At 40.6% G+C, this 12,590-nt stretch overlaps 1 protein-coding gene across 28 annotated transcripts in view; it reads left to right on the top strand.

Moving 5' to 3' along the window:
* ADAMTS9 (ADAM metallopeptidase with thrombospondin type 1 motif 9) overlaps positions 1 to 12,590 on the top strand; it is a 173,429-nt gene that overhangs the window by 55,051 nt on the left and 105,788 nt on the right. For 15 of the 28 annotated variants that reach the window (XM_084988871.1, XM_084988867.1, XM_084988868.1 and 12 more), the window contains 4 exons: positions 7,254 to 7,435; positions 7,530 to 7,666; positions 9,147 to 9,264; positions 9,490 to 9,585. In XM_084988871.1, the coding sequence (XP_084844997.1) occupies positions 7,254 to 7,435; positions 7,530 to 7,666; positions 9,147 to 9,264; positions 9,490 to 9,585 (533 nt within the window). Of the gene's footprint in view, positions 1 to 7,253; positions 7,436 to 7,529; positions 7,667 to 9,146; positions 9,265 to 9,489; positions 9,622 to 12,590 lie in introns of all 28 variants that reach the window. The other 13 variants (XM_013981853.3, XM_084988876.1, XM_084988872.1 and 10 more) reach the window with 3 other exon arrangements.

The following is a 12,590-nucleotide window of genomic DNA, read 5'->3' as shown; positions in this document are numbered from 1 at the left end:
AACTGCTTTTCAGGATAATTCTCAGAATATGACCATGGTTATCTCTACCAGCAGAACCTTATTGAAACTTACATGTTCAAAGAATATCCACAGGCTTTTTTCCCAGCATCTGATTGCTGTAGATACATGTTTGGAGGGAGGCTGTTTATATGTAGGTTAAAATAGTTGCTTTCTGCATTATAAGAAATGACATCAAATTTTGTGTAGCTCTAAGATGTATAAAGTTTAAAAGAATCGAAAAAAATCCGTGATATTATTGCCGTTGAACCTATATAGCCCAAGAGGTCTTCACAGATTAGAGATAGCTTTTTGATGTGCCGACTCACAATCATTTTTAAGAACCAGCTGCTTTGGGATTATGTAAAATGGTTTGGCTCAGCAGTACTCATTTATTTTTAACACCCTACCTTAAGAATAGCAGGCTGGATTGCAGCGAGAAGCAAGCAGGTAAGAATGAAGTGAGCTAGTGCGATAGGCTAGGTTGTGCTGCAGAGTGCAGAGACCAAGGGTAGAGTGCTCCTCAGGAAAAGGGTCTACTGTTGACAAAGCTTCCAGTATTTTATAAGGAAAATCTGAGTTGTGTGTACCTAAAAGGACACAGCTTTAGCCAACTGTTGCAAGCCCTGATCTAAGTAAATACTCGTATAGTCCAAATCACAGACAGTGATCAATTTGTTTCTGTTCATATCCAGGTAATATTAGTCTCTAAGGGCAAGTAAAGAGCTATAAGACATAGTTTATTGGTCTGTAAAATTAACACTGTGGCAGGAGCTCCCTGGTGGCTCAGTGGTTGTCTCTGCTGTGGCTCTGGTTACAGCTGTGGCATGGGTTTGATTCCTGCCTTTGGAACTTGCACATACCAAAAAAAAAAATTAACACTGTGGCTATGGATATAAGCTAATAACCATTTGCTTTTTGCATAGGATCTATACTTAGTATTAGTTTTTAAATGATAATATAAATATAGTACATGGTATCCAAAAGTTCAGACACAGGAGTATATGATATAAAAAATCATCACTATTATTCTTATCCCTACCTACTCCCCACAAGAAATAACCACCAGAAAACAATTCGTGGTGTATAATTTCAGACTTAAATAAAGATTATAGATGTAATATGTATTATAAAGGTCATCCTGTATAGATTATTACACATCTTCCTTGTTAAAATCAATTATATATCCTAGTTGCTTGTATTGTTGAAGTTTTAAAATCGAATGTTTTAAGCTAGCAGCAAATATGATGATTTTTTTAAATTAAAAACCATTGGTGGCTGTATTGAACCAAATTATTGTTACTGTAGTAAGCTATTATTATCATGAGGGTGTGGATATTATAAACAGTAGGCACTTTTAACATTTCGACTCAAGAGTATTCTATTCAAAAGAAGTGTTTGTTCCTTTTTTACTTTTTTTTTTTTTTAAAGTCTTAGAGGTCTTAGAGCAATTCTAGGAGTAATGTGAAAAGTAGAAAGAGATAAATCACTCCATAATTGGAATGGGCCAGACAAAGAAAACCACCCTGTGTAAAGATCTCAGCAGGAAAAGATCTTGAGCTTCAAAGTAAAGCAAAGATCCTCGCATTCAGAAGTTAAGAAGGATCATTAAAGACCTCAATTAGAGGTCCTTGTCCTGGCTGTTGGCTAGGGGAGGTTTTAAAACAATACAATCCACCTAGTTGACTGTCAGCACTGACATCATTGCATTTAAACTCCTCCGAGTTATTTGCACGTTGGGATGTCCCTGTGAACCCAGGAAGGAGTGGCCTCACAAAACCGAGGTCACAATGGTACTGGGGAAGTCAATCAGACAAGAGAAGGGGACTTCGAAAGAGAAAAATCAGGTCCAAGTCAGTGTAAAAGCTTGTTGAGAAAAATTCACAGACCAGATGGTTCATTATGTAGACTGCAGAAGTGGTGGCTGTCCTGATTCTCAAGGAGTTTGGCAGACTGCTTTTCTCAACTTGAGGAGCCCTTAGAATATAATGAAGGGCTCTGTGTTTAGAATCCAAAGTATGCTTCTAGCAGAGAAACACGGGATTGTCCCCGTTTTTTGACAGTGTTCATGTGATTCAAGAATGACCTGAGGTTCAGCACAGAGAACTCTACCCAGTATTCTGTGATCATCTATGAGGGAAAAGAATCCAAGAGAGAATGAATGAATATGTGTATATTATGATTGGGTCACTTTGTTGTATAGCAGAAATATCACAGCCTTATAAATTAATTATACTTCAGTATTCCTCAAAAAGGAATGTATTTAGCATCTGGATAGTTTAATCTGTATTTTTATGTGTTTTTGTTTTTGTTTTTTTTCTTTCTTGAAAGCCTGCAAGGTAAAAAAGAGAAAGCATATGCTTTCTAATTTTGGTTAAAAAAATTTTTGGTCTCAATCAGTTTGCCATCATGAAATGGATCCCCACCCAATATTTTGTCTATAAATGCTTATTTATTTTTTTAATCCCATTTTTGACTGATGCCCTAGAGATAAGCTAAGCAAACGTGCTAGTTCGTAGGAATAGTCCTGATTTTAGTCTGTTGTCCTGGAGAAGGTATTGTTAACTCGCTTATTCTCAAGGTGTCCTGGGTTAAAGATTTTTTTAATTTTTGCCACCTGATCTATAAGAAATATGTAATAGAATAAGGTTTAAAATCAGAACCATCACAAACCTAACTAGAGTGTCCAAACTAGACAAAACATTGGAAATAGAAGGTGCATTACCAGGCCATTGGGCCATATACATATTATTTTGTGCTCTAAATTAGGCTCTGAGCTTCCTGGTGGCTGGAACAAATGGTTAATAGAATTGCGACGGTCCATCAAAATAAAAAATCTTACCACTTCTTTAGGAAAGGCAAAGTATTTCCTTTTTGTGCTTCTGTTTTGCTTTTAATTGAGGAGGAAGGTTAAACTGAAAAATAATAAACATAAATTTGAGGAAAAGACAAAACTGTGCACTAAATATTTCCCATTTAGGCTTTGTCCATAACAACTGCTTATGAAATCTTTCATAAAAGTGAATAAACTTCTGTCTTTTTCATCTAAGAAAACTAGTGTCTCATTTGGCTGTGAGGAATTGTGGCAAAGTTTTTGGGAGGCACCGAGTTGGATGAATTTACAGATGGTCCCCAACTTAATGCTGGTTAGACTTGAGATTTCTGTACTTTACAGTGGTGCAGAAGCGATACACATTCAGTAGAAAGTGTACTTCACATTTTGAACTTTAATCTTTCCCCAAGCTAATGATGCTCTGGTGATGCTGGGCAGTAGTGACCACTGCAGCTCCTGGCCAGCCATGTGATCAGGGTTAACAACTGTTACACTTAGCACCATTCTATTCTTTCACACCTAGTATAATGTATTATTATATTATTATAAAATAAGCTTTGCGTTAGATGATTTTGCTATAGACTAACCACGAAGTGTTCTGAGCATATTAAAGATAAGCTCGGCTATTGGCTAAGATGTGACATTCAGTAGGTTAAGTGTATTAAATGCATCTTCAACTTAAGGTATTTTCAAATTTCAATGGGTTTATCAGGACATAATCCCTTCATAAGCTGAGAAAGTTCTGTCTCTTGAAACTGTCAAGAATTGGCAGCTGTGGGAGAACCTTGAATGAATGAATGGAGATATGCCTTCTCATAGTCTGCCCCATTTTGCAGGATTATTAATGATCATTAGTATGGCTCCTGGTCCATCGGATCTAATCTTTGAATAGCCTTTCAGCATCCTCCATTATTGGTCATCAGACCTGTTCTTAAAATCATCCGTATAAGGAACACTCTACTTTCTCAGGCTGCCTATTGTATCATGAGCAGTTTCTTCCTTGTGCTAATGATTGTAAGTAAACATAGATGAGATTTCGTTCAAACCCATTTGCAGACCACAGTTTAGCTTTCCTCAAGAGCAGAATGCACTTGTGATGATCTTTGTAGAAATTCTCACATAGCTTTGGCCCTGAAACATCACAGATTTGCTTTGTATATATTAGTAGGCATGTGCGTGAAAGATTCAGCTTGCCTGTGCTGAATCTAGTTACTTTCATAGTAATTAATCAGCATTGTCCCTGAGTCCTCTCCTTCCCTGTTTAGCAAATAATATTTTGAAAGGATCTTAGTAGTTCAAAAATGTAATTAGCATTATTTTTTAAAGCTACCTTTCCTATAATTTTCAGTATTTGCCTGTATGAAAAAAACTCCTCTCCAGCTAAGTTACTAAATTATAACATGAATTTTTCCATGCTGAAAGGTGAGTTCAGTTAGCTAAAGCCCTCACCCATTTCTTAGTATGTACAAATCAGGCAGAGATCCTGTTGTCTTGGATATTAAAAAGACATACATTTCTAAAGGGCAAATTTATGCTTATTAAAAAATAATATCATTTGCCTTTATATAAAAAGTAGTGCACAGTCAGTGACAGAACTTGGAAAGTGACATGGTGTCTTATATGCACGAATAGCTCAGGGGTCAGCAAACTTTGATCATAAAGAGCCAGATAATAAAGGTTTTAGATTTTTGCAGATCGTGGGATGTCTGTGCCTACTTTCCAACTTTGTTGATGTAGTGAGCAACATACATAGACAATATGTAAAGAGTGGGTGTGGCTATACTGCAATAGAACTTTTCTTTATGGACATAAAAGTTTGAATCTCATGTCATTCCTCTGAGTCTCAAAATATCTTTTTATTTACTTTTAAATTACTTTTAGAACGTAACTATTTTTAGTTCATCAGCTATATAAAAACATGCAGTAGTCTAGACCTGGCCCACAGGCTGTAATTTACATACTCTTGTAATAACTGAACATTTACTGCATTCAAGTGCTTTGACTCTATTAACCCATTAACCCTCACTCAGCCCTCTGGCATCATCTCCCTTTTACAGACAGGGAAACTGAGGCTTAGAGAGTTTAGGCAATTTGCCTGAGATTGCACTGTGATTCAGAGTTAGGGCTGGAATGCAAACCTTCTGTTTCCAGAGTTCATATCTATCACCTTCAGTAATATTGCCTCTTACATTGAGTGCTTTCTATGTGTTGTTTATTTTAAAATGTCATTTATAAAAACAAACCACAAAATGCTCTTTGCATTTGAGAGTGGTCAAAACAGGCAAAGATGGAATCTGTGACCACGTGAGGGGAAGCCACCTGCAAGCATTAAGCATTTGCTGTACAAAGAACTATAGCACTTGATCAATTTCAGGAGTCAGTTAAGACTCCTTATATAAGAGAATCAAAAAAGAAAGGAAATCAACTTACTTTTTTTTCAATGGAAAAGAAATAGGAGTTACTTTCAGGCAACAGGTGAATGATCTGATGGATCTGCTAGTTAGTTGGGACATTCAAAAAGATTCCACAAAGATCATTTCAATTTGAGAAAAAAATTGAAGGGGGTCTTCCTTGTAGCATATTTAAAATAGGTTTCACCTGACTGGCTATATGGGCCTGAGCTATTATTCATGTGTCATCTTTGATATTTTTTGCATGAGACTGAGGTGCTTTGATACTGAGAAAAGAACTTGGTATACAGGAAACCAAGGCCATATCTCTCAGTGGCACCAAAGATGAAAAAGACAGAACTCTGAACAAAAGCTCCCAGATAATGATGCAGAAAGAGCATAGAGGAAGAATCTGGGAAGCTTTAATTCCAGTCTCTGCCCTTTTATTAGCTGTGTTACCTTGGGCAAAGTTCTTAACCTCTCTGAACCTTCCCTTGATATAAAAGTACCTCAACTGCCCACCCCTTGGGCAAGATGTGAGTGGGTTTTGGAGGGGTCAAGCACCCAAAGCAGGTATAATTTATATGGGCTTAATGGGTATCAGACATGGATACTGCTGGGTTATGTGCCGTTTTGCACCCCTAGATGCAATCTTCTTCATGATAAATAACAATGAATACTTATCAGACTTCTTGCGAAGGTCCTCATTTATAACACACCGTTCAGGTGCATGGAGTTGTCTCTGTTTACATGAAGCTCAGGGAGGTCAGGTAACTCACATGTTGTTTCCCAACTTGTAAGTGCAAAGCCCTATGCTCCTGCCTCCCTCTACAAATCTTTGATGGAGAGCATGTTTCCAACAACATCATGGCCAGGCAGCCCTTCCTGCAGTACCACTGAGTCCTGCCTCCCAGTGCACAGCACGTCATAGCTCAAATTTAGTATGGCTAAGCAGACTGCTGAATCAGATCGAATTAGGTTTGGTTGTGCTGACATATATCATAGCAGCTAACATTTTTAGGCATCTCCCATGTGTACTTATTTTAGAGTCCTTTAGTTTTCCACCTGAAGCTCTGAGAGCCTAAGAACTTTGTCTCAGGTCACACAGTGAGGATGGGGCCAAGACTGGAACCCAGCTGCAACTCGAGCCTCCCATGCTTTGCTGGATTGTCCCTCATTCTGTGTTTTATGGGCATGGATGATTTCCTATTCCTCCAAACTCTGGTTAAACAAACAAATGGTTCCTATGGTCCAAAATACTCTGAAAGATTCATTCTAAAGATGAAAGGTGGATATCTTTCCATTTGAGGGGTGCCCTAGAGTAACTGTGAAATCCGAACTGTTCCAGTGTGGAGTTGGTGAGCCTGATTTCCTCTGACTCTGTGATCTTCCTGTTTCCATGATGCATCTGGCAAGCTACTGACTGCTGGGAGATGGGTTGTATAATTCACTCAGTGGGTCACATCTGGAAAATACATGAACGGGGCTGCATGCTGAGGTTAAATGTGCACTTTGATGCTTTGCAAGGTGTCCTCCATACCCTTGCCACACAAAAGGTATTGAAACCAGTACACTCTCTCTTGCTTCTCCAATTAAATTAGTCAAAATATGAGCACATCTCAGTCTATCTGATTTGTAAAACAAAACGAACAAAACAGTGGTCATTCAGGGGGAGAGAGAAGAGGGCCAGAAATGAATGGAAGTGGACTAGCACAAGTTTTAGGGTGGTAGTCCATAAGAGGAGTACCATGGATGGAAGGCAGACAGGAGTGTGAACAGTCTTACCAGATGGTGCCTTCCCATCTTATAGATGTAAAGACTGAGGTTTGCAAAGGTCCGGTGACTGACCCAAGGTTATGCACTTAATGATAATGAAGACAGAGTGCAAACCCAGTTCTGGAGCCCTTGACTCTGGTCTCTGTCTCTGACCACTTCACATTTGCTTCCCTGGATGACAGGGAGCCACAGAGGGGAGACTGATGTGGGGAGAAACACAGTCTGATACAGCGCACGCGCTCTTTACCTTTCCTCAGGCCAAAAAACGGTGGGAAGTACTGTGTTGGGCGCAGAATGAAATTTAAATCCTGCAACACGGAGCCGTGTCTCAAGCAGAAGCGAGACTTCCGAGACGAGCAGTGTGCTCATTTTGATGGGAAGCACTTCAACATCAATGGTCTGCTTCCCAATGTGCGCTGGGTCCCGAAGTACAGTGGAAGTAAGTGCCTCCAGGGAGGTGCCCGCATCTGGCAGGCTGGCCCCTCCAGCCCAGGCACAAGAGAGTCACGATGCTTGGTGTTTCCCCTGTCTAGTTTTGATGAAAGACCGCTGCAAGCTGTTCTGCAGGGTGGCGGGGAACACGGCCTACTATCAGCTCCGTGACAGAGTGGTAGATGGGACTCCATGTGGCCAGGACACCAATGACATCTGTGTTCAAGGCCTTTGCCGGGTGAGTCCAAGTTTGCCGTTTTTTTCACTGTGTTGTCCTGCTGCCCAGCTGTGATGTGTTGCTACCTTGATAGAATAGGAGCTGCTGGTGTCTGTGTATTATTAGCTCCAAGGTGGTGGTTCTCAAAGCAGGGTCCCCAGACCAGCATTATCACCATGCCAGAGTTTGAGAACCTCTGCTGCTAGATTTTTCCAACACTCTCAGGGTGGGGGTGGGGGGTGGGGTCTGTACAAAATCTCCCATTGAAAATTGATTTGTTATTGACACACATACACATTTTTTTACTTTAACCGCAGTTCATAAGGTTAAACCCAAAAGCTTCCTGACAGCAAGTTTTGTAGGTTGAGTAGCTCTGCTCCAAAAAAGAGGTTCTGAGGATGAGCCCACCTCACTCAGATTTCTTTTGCTGATTTGAAGCATGATAACATCTACCAGATGCATACCTGCAGATTATTCTTGGCAGGAAAGTCCAGATCCTCTGAACAGATAGGAAAGCATCAGAAGTGTTCATTCCTCCAGGGCTTGATATCATTTCCCTGCTCTTAACAGTCAGAGATCATCCTGAATGCAGCCAAGCTCTGGAATGATGTATTTGTCCCTTGCGTGGGTCCGAGTCACATCAGATGTGAGTGTGGAGCCCTGTGAGCATCACCCACTTCCTGACCCACAGCTACAGTATGGGTTTCCTTGTCAGCCCATCCCAGAGCCAGACATTGAGTTTATCCTCAAAGACCGGTTTATTCAAAGGAACAAACTGCACGAGAATGTGAACTCCATCCTCCTGGTCTTCTGCTGGTCACTGGGGTCCTTTTCAGTGCTCGGTCTACACTGCTCTATTGCATTAAGACTTGAAGAGGTTGAAGAGGCCACTTGAGGCCAGAAGCCTCAACCCAGCAGCCTGCAGTCATGTTTTATTTTCCATTCATTTCCAGTATTTAAACATGGGGTTTCATGTAAAATCAAAATAGCAAGAGCCTCTTGAAACATTGGGAACTGTCTACACTGTCCCCTACTTCTGCATGGCAGCAGTAGCCTCTAATGGATAGCTCCCTCAAAATGGAGAGTGAGCTCTTTAATTGGATACAGTCCTCACCCACTCCTTTGTACATATGTTCATTCCTGAGCTGTTTTTCTTGTTTGTTCCACTTATTCGTAGATGAGTGCTTCTCAAACTTTAATCTGTAGATGAAGCACCCAAGGATCTTATTAACATGCCAGAAAATCTACTCTGACTCAGCCCATTTGGTGGGGCCTGAGATTCTGCATCCCCAGCATCACCGGGGATGCCCGTGGCAGCTGGTCCTTGGACCACATTTTCCCATAGCAAGGCTAACAACAATCTGAGTTTCCAATCCTTGCAGGTTTGAAGAGACTGAACTTTCTTGTCATTTTGAATGCACTGCATTCAAAGAAACACATTACTTACCATTTGATAATCTCTAATACTTACCATTTATTTCAACTGTTTTCTTTTTAAAAGCAAGCTGGATGCGATCATGTTTTAAACTCAAAAGCCCGGAGAGATAAATGTGGGGTTTGTGGTGGCGATAATTCTTCGTGCAAAACAGTGGCAGGAACATTTAATACAGTACATTATGGTAAGAATTTGTTCCTAAAAACCGTGAGAAGGGAAAGGGTCGAAGTGTGAACATTGTTAACCACATGTGTTATGTAAAAGTATTAGTGCCAAGCGTAAAATCCATCTTAAGGTACGTTACCCATCTGGCTGTAAGGCACCTAATAGTGAGACTTCTGCTGTATTCCATGCTTGGAGAACATGAACCATTCTGTGGCATGCTCAAGTTCTGCTCACTTCTTTTCAGGTTACAACACTGTGGTCCGAATCCCAGCTGGTGCTACCAATATCGATGTGCGGCAGCACAGTTTCTCAGGGAAATCAGAGGATGATAACTACTTAGGTGAGAGTCTACAGGAGTCCTGGTTCTCTGGAGCAGGTAGCAGATGCTACTCCCTTTGCCCTACAGCATGTGGAAAGCTTTCGGGTGTCATGTGTTTTCATAAAAGAAATTGATTGTGAAGCCCATTATTCCATTTCTCCCTTATACATCACTCCCTCAGAATACTGATTGCAGTCATAAACTTATACTAGTCAATATCAAGGAACTGGCAGAGTTCCCGTCGTGGCTCAGTGGTTAACGAATCCGAGTAGGGAACCATGAGGTTGCGGGTTCGATCCCTGGCCTTGCTCAGTGGGTTAAGGTTCTGGCGTTGCCGTGAGCTGTGGTGTAGGTCGCAGATGCAGCTTGGATCTGGCGTTGCTGTGGCTCTGGTATAGGCCAATGGCTACAGCTTCGATTAGACTCCTGGCCTGGGAACCTCCATATGCCCTGGGAGTGGCCCTAGAAAAAGGCCAAAAAACAAAAACAAAAACAAAATCAAGAAACTGGCTCTAGATCTTAGGAAATTCAAATGCCCCCAATCAGAGTTTTGAAAGTACTTGCCTTGTGAGTTTTGCCTAAAATCATTGCTCTCTTTGAGTCTTCAAAAAAAAGAAATCTGGCTTTTGGGTAACTGACATGCATATATTTTAGTAGAGGAGTTACTCAACTAAGAGCAGGCCTCTGGTGGATGTATTCATTTCATTATGTCTGGTCATTCCAAAAAGTTCTGTAGGGGCAGTGTTTTTCTTACATCATTGTTAACATGGTCCATCTTGCTACTTCATAGATTCTTCATCTTTCTCTCACCATGCCCAGGCACATGGTTAATTCATATCTATTCCCATATTTCAAATCACATCACACCAGCATCCCTTGTGTTCGTTTTCACCTGTTTCCTCGGCCCAGTCCTACTTTGGTTCATCATTCTCTAAACTTCCATAAGTGATTAAGAAACTCGCCCAGCCATCTTTAATTAAAAGAAGAACGCAGGGACTGGGGTAATGACAGAAAAGAATCCAACTGATTACCTTACACGACAGGACTCTTCTTTGTTGAGGAAATAAACATTGCCTGCACTTAGATCCAGAAGAAATCAAGGAAGTTCTTGCTGGGCAGTCAGTTTTTGAAATAAATGAATGGAGCATTTTATAATGTCCAGGGAGGGACTCTATTTATCTCTATAGCGGCTTCTTCCAAGCACCTGCACATGTTGAGTTAGTAAATGAGAATTTGTTGAATTGAATTAGCACCTGTATCTTTAATTTGGAAGGTCTGTGTGAAATCCTTTATAGATAGACAGTGATCCAAAAGCCAAGCCTGCTAACCCAGCATAACATTTACATATTCCTCCATTGTAGCATTTTCTGCAGTGTTTTATCATTCACTCAGCCACTTATTTAATATGTGTCAGACACTGTTCTAGGTACAATGAACAAAAGAGAACCCCCCCAAAATTTTTTTTTAAACTACTGTCTTATAACTTACTTTTTAGTGGAAAGAGATAGACCATGAACAATGACTTAATAGAAAAGCAAACTATACACTGTAGAAGGTGATAAGTAAAATGAGAAAATAGAGCAGCACCAAGGAAATTGGGATACTGAGGATGGAGTGGGACTAGTGGAACTGAAATGTTTGAATTGTAGCAGGAGGTAATGGATATCTGAGGAAAGGCATTCTGTTAAGAGGGAACAGCCAGTACAAATCCTTGAAAATGGAATATGTCTGGATTGGTCCAAGCATAGAGGGAAGCCAGTGAGACAGGTGCTGGGTAAGCACAGAGAGTCCTAATGAGGTTAAATAGGTATCAGCATTTAACCATTGAAAGGACTTGAACTCAGAGACAAGGGGAGCCTAGAGGATTCGAACTAAGGAATAACATGATATAATCATACTTATATTTTCAAAAGAGTACTTTGGCTGTTATGTTCAGAATGGATGGGGTTGGAGAGATGGGTACAGGGTAGAGACAGGAAGACCGGTTAGGAAGCTATTTCGGTAATCCAAGAAAGAGATACTGGTGGCTTGGCCCCAAGTGGGAGAAATACAGTTGGCAGTATGTAGTCAAATTCTGGATATCTTTTGCAGGTAGAGCCATCATGATTAATTGATGGGTTGAACACGGTGAGTGAGAAAGAGAAGTTGGGGTGGTGGTGGGGGGGACACAGTTTTGGCTTGAGCAACTGGAAGGAGTTGCCATTCACTGAGATGAGACTTTATTTATCCATGTGACTGCTAGTGTTTTAAGGTCAGAAACTGTGGCTTTATATCTTCAGTTCTTGACATAAAGCCTTCACACGAGATGAGCTAAGTAATGATGTCTGCATTGCTGAATAATCATTACTCATGCTGTCTTTACTGAGTACCTACTATACATTTAACAGGGATGGGATTACCATGGAAATATACAGTCACCCCTTCTTTTAAAGGCTGTAAAACCTTAGTTGGAATCTCTCAGTGGTTGCATCAGCTTTTCCCCACCCCAAATATCCAAATGAGTGGTGTCTTACAAAACAGTTAACAAAGTTCTTAGAGACCTTTTTCAGACACTTTTTGAGGAATCCAACATTTCTCCTTCCACCACTGTGCAAAATGGGTCAAGAATTTTTCTTCGTGTGCCCTGGGTTATAAAGTTGACCCTGTGACTGCTGTGACCTTGCTACTTCCTAATTAAATCCAGCAGCATTGCATGTGATCTCCTTTATTGGTTAATTTCCTGAGAGCTGAATGCCAGGTTGAGCTGCTCATTGCTTCTCCTCGAAAAGGAGAAGGGTTCTCCACTGTGCTTCTCCCTCTTGGAAAAATAATCTCCTTCCAAGTAATGGCCTCAGTTCAGTTCATCTTTATCAGCCAGGCCAGGCATTGGGAATAACCTTTCCTTCCCCCCTGGAGGTTTCTTAATCTCCTTGTGAAGAATGAGAGCAAAATTTTTAAAAAAGATTTGTCATCTAGGACAGGCAGTCTAAGGTAGTCATGGCTCTCTAATGGAATATTATGGGAAAGTTACCTCTTGGCCTAAAGAA

Source organism: Sus scrofa, chromosome 13 (assembly GCF_054392235.1).
Source record: "Sus scrofa isolate SSC_HxYL_T2T_F1_AM1 chromosome 13, Sscrofa_HxYL_maternal_Yorkshire_Landrace_v2.0, whole genome shotgun sequence".
Lineage (NCBI taxonomy): Eukaryota > Metazoa > Chordata > Mammalia > Artiodactyla > Suidae > Sus > Sus scrofa.
This window is presented reverse-complemented; position numbering and strand designations above follow the sequence as displayed.